Source organism: Gaeumannomyces tritici (assembly GCF_000145635.1).
Source record: "Gaeumannomyces tritici R3-111a-1 unplaced genomic scaffold supercont2.51, whole genome shotgun sequence".
Taxonomy (NCBI): Eukaryota; Fungi; Ascomycota; class Sordariomycetes; order Magnaporthales; family Magnaporthaceae; genus Gaeumannomyces; species Gaeumannomyces tritici.
The window spans coordinates 1-6,603 of record NW_008804595.1 but is presented as its reverse complement, the minus strand read 5'-3'; the positions used below and the strand labels follow the sequence as shown (position 1 = coordinate 6,603).

Sequence of the window (6,603 nt, the reverse complement as noted above, 5' to 3'; positions counted from 1 at the left end):
GTATACGTTTTATTTTTCCTTACCTCTCTTTGATCGTCTTGCCTGGCCATCCTTCTCTCACTGCGCCAAGATGAGTTTCTTGGGCAGAAATGCCCAGACAGTGCCCACCAAGGAGAGGAGCGCCGAAGTGAGCATGATGGCCCATGCAACCGTCTTCTCTTTGCCGCTGATTTCGTTACCGAAAAGCTTCAGGTAAAAGGCGATGGGTAGGCTGCGTGGAGAAGGGACCGAAAGAAAGCCAGTGTTAGCGGGCCTGCTAGATCTCAAACATGACGCAGGCTGAGCCGCAGAAACGAGGCAAGTAAAACTCACGTTACACAGATGCTGAAGCACAGCGCGCTCCCTGTTGTCTCGATAGATTGAGTGGTCAGCTGCTGTGGTTTATAGTCCATCATGGGGGGATATGTAAAGCTCAAGGGGATCGAGAAGGAACCTGGTGCGAGCAAAGAGCGGGCGACGAACCCATAAAAGCCATAATCCTGTCAAACGCTGGGAACAAGATGGAGATGATGAGAAAGCTGAAAATGGTAAGAACGCGGATGGCGCCCCTCTTGAAGGCGAGAGTCGATGCCGAAGGCTGCTGCTGGATCTCGGGCGGGCAGTCCAGGCCAGGATCATCCGAGGTGTCCACAGGCTGTTGCTGGTGGTAGACGCCAAATAGGACCTCGAGCGTCGTGATGATTGGGCGAGCGTTGAGCGGGATCTTGGTTAGCGGGATGATGCCGATGAAGGCGCACATCAAAAAGGTCAAGACGCGAGGATATCCCGGTGTCGTTAGGATGTTTGAAGTGATGGCATCCTTGACGTCGTCGCCGAACATCAGGATGCCGGCAACGGCCGTGGCCGCGTCAAGGAAGTACTGCCCGGTTTGAGAAAAGGAACATGTGAGCCAGGGCAAGTGGATTTGATTACATACGGCGGAGACCAACTGGTTTGGTAGATAATCATGGACTAGGCATAAACTTACCGTGAAAGTGAAGGTAACCTTGACTGCCTGGCCGTACTTGTAAGGGTGGCGCATATCCCTGTAGATCTGTAGGCATTGTGGTTAAAAAGCGTTATCGACTCAGTTCTAGACCACAAACGGGAAGCTATGAGAGGCAAAGGAACAAAAAAGTAAAGAACCAAATAAAGAGAAGAGCAGCTTACGTTGGGAAAGACGCTGTGGCCTCCCCACGGGGACATCAGCAGGCCAAAAGAAAGAGGGAGGGTCAGCCAGTTGGCGGGGAGCAGGTACGTAGCCGCGGGCTGGATGAGGGAGCCGGGGCTGTCGGGCTTGATGAGGCCGTTGATGACGACGATGAGAACAACTGCGGCAGGTGAGTTTAGTGACGGACTGGGAGGTGGGCACAAAAGTCAAGCCGAGATGTGTACTGACTGCAAAAGCACGAAAAGATGCCTACGATACTGCTGTACGAGAGCAGGCTCAGGGGCATGAAGTGCAGCGGCAGCAGTATCAGCGCGCACGCCACCTTCCACTGGGTCACGGACAGGAAACCTGGAAAAAGAAGGTCCAGCGAGTCGGCGAAGAGGACGATGAGGGCGACGCAGGCGGCGAGCAACTCGAGGGTGAAGAGGATGCTGGTGGCGATACGGGCCTTGCTACCGAAGGAAATGAAGGCCAAGTCGCTGAAGGTGATGAGGCTCGGGTCCAGGTCCATGCAGCGTGTGAGCAGTGAGGCCGTGTAAGCCGTCACGGCGGCGGCGGCAAAGAGAAAGCCCATGCCACACAGCCAGCCGGCGTATCTGATACCCATGGGCAGCGAGAGGAGTCCGACCCCGATCAGCACGTTGATGGAGTTGAAGATGGTCTGGGGCAGCGTCGACTGTCCCTCGACCGTGAGGACGACCTTGCCGTCCTGCTCCACCTCCTTGACCAGGATCGGCTGCACCTCGCTGTCCGGGCCCTCTTCGGCCGGCGGACCCCAGATGGAGCCCCGGGCGCCAGCGACTGGAGCCACGGATACGGTGCCACCACGGGGCGACTCGTCGCGAGAGCGGATGGTGCCATAGCTCATGCTACGGTGGGAGCGGTATGAGCCATACGAGCCGCCGTAGATGCCGCCGTATGGGTCGGAGCCGCTGCTGACGGCCGGCGTGGCCAGGTGCGGCGGGATTGCAAAGATGGATGGGGATCGGCCCATGGCGGCGCCCGTAGCGTTGCCGCCTGCACGGAAGATTTGAGGGAGGTCGCTGTTGTCCACCAGGGCCTTGCGCTCGCGCTCCCTAAAATCGGCGTCGGACTGTTGTTGCTGCTGGTCGGCAGCGGTAGGAGAAGCGGGGCCCTGATGGTCGGCGGGCCCTGCGGCCTCGGGTCCCGGAGGCGAGGCGGCGGCAGCGTCCAGATGCTGGCGCAGCAGCGAGGGGCCAGGCTTGCCAGAGGGCGGGCGCAGGAGGCCGGCCTCGGACTGACTGCGGCCATACTCGATATCGTTGGCCGGACCCAGTGTCGGGGCCTGATCGGGTGCGAAGACGAACGAGGGGCGCTGCGGGATGACCTCGGCGAAGCCGGCGGCACGCTGCCAGCTTTTAGTGAAGGACCTCATGCTGTTGACGCCGCCAATGTCGGCGATGGAGGCCAGGCGCATGGTTACGGAGCTCCTTCTACGGCGGAGCCTGCCCTGCCACTCGGTGCCATCGCCATCATCGCCGGGGGCGTCGGAATCTTCCAGGAGGGCTTGTTCCTCCTGGAACTGGACGCTTCGGCCGCTTCGTGCGCCCACCGAGGACACACTCCCCTGGCGGTTGGGGGAGCCCCCGCGCTCATACTCGTCCCAGGTCGTCGGGTTTCTCGACGACGGCGGCATGGTCTCGAGTCCGACACTGAACTGTGCCGTCTATATGGTGTGGCTGCTTCAGTGGCTGCTCCAGGCTTGGCGAGGGTTCACACTTGGAGCTTCAGACGGTGCTCGCCGCGACCAGTACGCGATGAGATGCGATGCGGCCCTCGTGCGCGCCCTTACTAGGGTGGCTGGGAAACTGCAGACAGGTCGGGCCAATCCGGCGGTTTTCCTCCCAAACGATAAAAAAAAGAGATCAGATATCGGGCGACAGGAATTTGCTCTTGGGTACCAAGGTGAAAAAGGACAGGGAAAAGAAAATATGATTTAGCCCAGGCGGGGAGGAGTTGGACAAGGAGCAGAAAAACACATGGAGGATGGCAGGCTAGGAACCCAGTCGCAATATCGGGCCCCTGGACCCTGGCAATGGATGGATGGATCGAGTTGTGGCAGAAGACAGCGGCTGCAACTGCCCCGACTCAGCTCGAGCCAGGAATGCGTGCTGGTCAAAGGAGGAGGTTGGCACAGACAAGGCGAGGTTGGGCAAGCAAGTCGACAGGGCAAATCGACAGGACAATTCAACTGACCAACAGGACAACAGGACAATAGGAGCAACAAGAGCAAGGCCTTTTCATCTTTGATGGTGGAGGGAGCAGGGAAGGGAACACACTGACCAACCGCTGATGAGGGGTCTATCCACCAAGGTTCCGCTAGGAGCCTAGCTCCCCCTGGGTCCTACTCTGCAGCTCGAGTTGTGCGCGGGCGGCTGGCGACAAGACTGAAAAGACAAAAAAAAAAAAACAGACGTCACCACCCTGCAGACAAAGTCGGCTGATGTACGTGCGAGGAGATTCGCGATACCTCGACGGGATGCAATGCACGTCCAGGCCGCCCGCATAATGTGCACTCGTGGGCCGTTTTGCGGGGGCACACAGGATGGGGGACCCACCCAATGCACAACCACCGCCCGCGTGACTAAAACGGAGGCGGAATCTTATCGCAGGACGGCGAACCGAGAAAATTTCAGCCGCCACCACCGGATCCAGTTGGCGCTTTGATTGGCCAATGGCCACGACGCCAAGTTCACGCGGGCAAGGGCCGCCTGGTGGGCCAGCTCTGCCAGGTTTCCAAGGTCGAGGGGCAATGACGATGGCTGTGATGCTTGACTGCACGTATCTCGGCATACTGAACAGTGTGCTTGGAAGTTAAAGAAAGGGAAGTCAGAAGCATCAAGTCAGGAGCATCCAGTGTCACCACTAAGTCCATGGTCGTAGTGGCTGGCGGTGGGGTGGTGCATGGTGTTTGCCGGGCCGTGTGTGAGGTGGCTCCGTACTGCAACGCCTACAGCGAGCAAAATTGGGCGGGCCTCAAAACCCAAAAAGGGCCCCACATACTGCCGGCCAAAGACGCGCTCCGGGGACACAAACCCCCCTCTCCGTGCCACCACGCTTGACACTCCCCGTCCCCGATCGATTGCTCCGCCGCGCGTCCCCCGCGCCCGGCAGTGACCTGACCACCCCCAGCCACAGATCCTCGGCCAAAAAATGCGGCAATGACGACGGACAGCACCAACCGCGCCTCGCCGCTGGCCAGGCTCGAGCAGGCCCGGCAGCTGCTCGCCACCGCGCGCGAGATCCTGGACCGGTTCAACTACAAGCACAAGAACCAGCACCGCCTGTCCAAGTGGTGGGCCGCCTTCGACACCCTGCGCAGGCACCTCGCCAAGCTGGAGCGGGACGAAATCACGCCTGCTGTCGGGGCCCTCGAGCTCGCCGCCCGCCGGTCGGCGGCCCGCGGCTCCGGTGGCGGCGGCTCCAAGCGTCCCCGGGACCCTGCTGCCGCCGTGGACGTGGCCGTGATGCCGCCCGGCGTCGGGGCGAAATCCAAATGGATGCGCGACTACCTGATCCCCAGGGCCTACCCGTAAGCTTACCCGAGCTCGCTGTGAGAAGCACGCCCACCCCCCAGACCAGAGACTGACGGCCAACCTGCCGCCTGCCATCCAGCTCCTTCACCCAGCTGGCTGCGGACAATCAGTTCGCCCACCTAGGGCTTCTCTTGCTCGGCGTGCTGGCCCAGGTTCACGATCTCGTGTCTCTTATCTTGCCCCCGCGCATAGAGGAAGATGACGCCGAGGGTGTAAAGTGTGCGGCTGCGTCTCCGCTTCGTATCGAAGCACGGCCGGTGCCGGCAGTGGGAACTGCCGCCCTTGTGCCTGCAGTTGCTTCCAGCAATCCAGATGATTTGGGCGTTGCTGTGTCCCGGGACGACGTTGCACCTGCAAAACGTGACGTGCGCAGCAGAAGCGAAGATGCATGCGCGCGATTAAACGGCAAGAAGCGTGAAAAACAGACCAGCACCAAACCCACCCTCTCAGAAGAGGCATCGCCAGGCCCAGACGAGGTGACTAGGCCAGTTCGCGAGGCGCCGCTAGGTCCATCTGCGGCCAAGCCCAAGGTCAAGAAAAAGGCACGTAGCGACGACGCCAAAGAGGAGAAGAAAAAGAAGAAGAGAAAGAAGGGCGACGAGTTTGACGACCTGTTTAGCTCGCTGATGTAGAGGAAGAGAGCCTGTAGTGCCTAGTGGACTAGTAGACGACCCCCTAAATCCCCTCAACTCCTCAACTCCTAGGACAAGTTTTGACACGCCAAGATGGCAACAAGAATCCACCCCCCTCGCCCGCAGCGCCCGCGAGGCGGCTGAGGCTTATTCTCTTTTTTTCTTCTCCCCCTCGACGTTACCATTTCCCGCTCCCGCTTCCGCTCCCTTGATGCAAATCATGCAAATCGGCCCCTCCTGATGATGCACGGGCCGTCGCTCCCACGGCTTGTTTCAACTTCACCCCAAAAAGCCAACACGGCAAATTTTGCATCACCTGCTCTTTTCGGGCATTGGGCCGAATGCTTTGGCGACTACCATCTGCGGGGGAAATAAAGAGTAAAAACCCACCCAGTAACAATGGGGTAACAGGGGGGTTGAAACTGGAAATCGCAGGGGCCGCGGTGACTTGGGGGGATGTCACGAGACTTCAAGAATTTCTCGTCCTTTGAAAGCTTTTCTCGATTTCTCTCCTTTTTTCACCAGCTTTAACAATGGCAGTGATTTTATGCCAGCACGTGACCACCCTTTCGCCACCCCTGTGATCTCCAGTTTTAACCCCCTTGTTGTGGGTTTTTACTGTTTATTTCCCTCACAGATGGTAGCCCGACATGTACCCAGGAAGCCACCCACGTACCTGGCTGTGTCTTTACGGCATGCACAGCGCCCCGTCAGCCAAATATCACAATCCAGGGGTACCGCATCAGAGTCGCTGAACGGACGAAGCAGTTATTGCGAGGGGGCTTTTGAAGCATGGCACAGAACGATGTCATCGGTTCTCTCGCCAAAGGAGGCGAGCTGGCAGTCACTAGCAAAGGCAAGCGCAATAGCCAGGATTCACGGCGTTTTTATGCAAAATATTCATTACAACCAATATCGACAGCCCTGTGGTGGTATAGTGGGATCGCAGATCCGCTCCGCTAAAAAAATATTCCTTCAAAACACACACACACCCAATCAGGAAGCAAAAAGCTAGTTCTTGCCCTTGGCCTTGGTGCGCTTGCCCTGGTGGTGGGGCTCGCGAGTTTCGAGCTCAGTCTCGTCCTCGTCGTGGTTTTCCTCGGTCAGATCACGCTTGGCACCCTTGGCCTTGGCCTTGGTGCGCTTGCCTTGGTGGTGAGGCTCGCGAGTCTCGAGGTCGTGCTCATCCTCCTCGTGGTCCTCGGCCAGATCGCGCTTAGCACCCTTAGCCTTAGCCTTGGTGCGCTTGCCCTGGTGGTGAGGC

At 58.9% G+C, this 6,603-nt stretch overlaps 4 protein-coding genes across 4 annotated transcripts; 2 read left to right on the top strand and 2 right to left on the bottom strand.

Annotated features, from left to right (window-relative positions):
• Nucleotides 1-2: 2 nt before the first annotated feature.
• Nucleotides 3-3,585, bottom strand: GGTG_13779 (hypothetical protein). The gene is made up of 6 exons (XM_009231698.1): nucleotides 1,379-3,585; nucleotides 1,150-1,310; nucleotides 968-1,033; nucleotides 463-859; nucleotides 313-343; nucleotides 3-211 (listed from the first exon to the last, which is right to left on the bottom strand). Exons 1-6 carry the CDS (start codon nucleotides 2,805-2,807, stop codon nucleotides 58-60), a joined length of 2,238 nt encoding a protein of 745 aa, XP_009229962.1. The 5' UTR covers nucleotides 2,808-3,585; the 3' UTR covers nucleotides 3-57.
• Nucleotides 3,276-3,927, top strand: GGTG_13778 (hypothetical protein; the record flags this gene model as incomplete). Its single annotated transcript, XM_009231697.1, has 3 exons — nucleotides 3,276-3,318; nucleotides 3,585-3,616; nucleotides 3,784-3,927. The coding sequence occupies 3 exons, from the start codon at nucleotides 3,276-3,278 to the stop codon at nucleotides 3,925-3,927; spliced, it is 219 nt and encodes a 72-aa protein (XP_009229961.1).
• Nucleotides 3,928-4,332: 405 nt separating this feature from the next.
• On the top strand, nucleotides 4,333-5,339 carry GGTG_13777 (hypothetical protein; the record flags this gene model as incomplete). Its single annotated transcript, XM_009231696.1, has 2 exons — nucleotides 4,333-4,703; nucleotides 4,787-5,339. The coding sequence occupies 2 exons, from the start codon at nucleotides 4,333-4,335 to the stop codon at nucleotides 5,337-5,339; spliced, it is 924 nt and encodes a 307-aa protein (XP_009229960.1).
• Nucleotides 5,340-6,208: 869 nt separating this feature from the next.
• On the bottom strand, nucleotides 6,209-6,590 carry GGTG_13776 (hypothetical protein; the record flags this gene model as incomplete). Its single annotated transcript, XM_009231695.1, has 1 exon — nucleotides 6,209-6,590. A coding segment is annotated over one exon (240 nt), but the record flags the coding sequence as incomplete, so codon positions are not given.
• Between the last annotated feature and the right edge of the window lie 13 nt (nucleotides 6,591-6,603).

What these genes read in the sequence shown, in the direction of transcription:
- GGTG_13779 (XM_009231698.1), bottom strand. Translation starts at nt 2,807, where the DNA reads ATGCCGCCGTCGTCGAGAAACCCGACGACCTGGGACGAGTATGAGCGC. An exon ending in GCCACAGCGTCTTTCCCAAC is followed by an intron (nt 1,034 to 1,149) that starts GTAAGCTGCTCT and finishes CAATGCCTACAG; the next exon opens with ATCTACAGGGATATGCGCCA. An exon ending in CAGGATTATGGCTTTTATGG is followed by an intron (nt 344 to 462) that starts GTTCGTCGCCCG and finishes TCGAGACAACAG; the next exon opens with GGAGCGCGCTGTGCTTCAGC.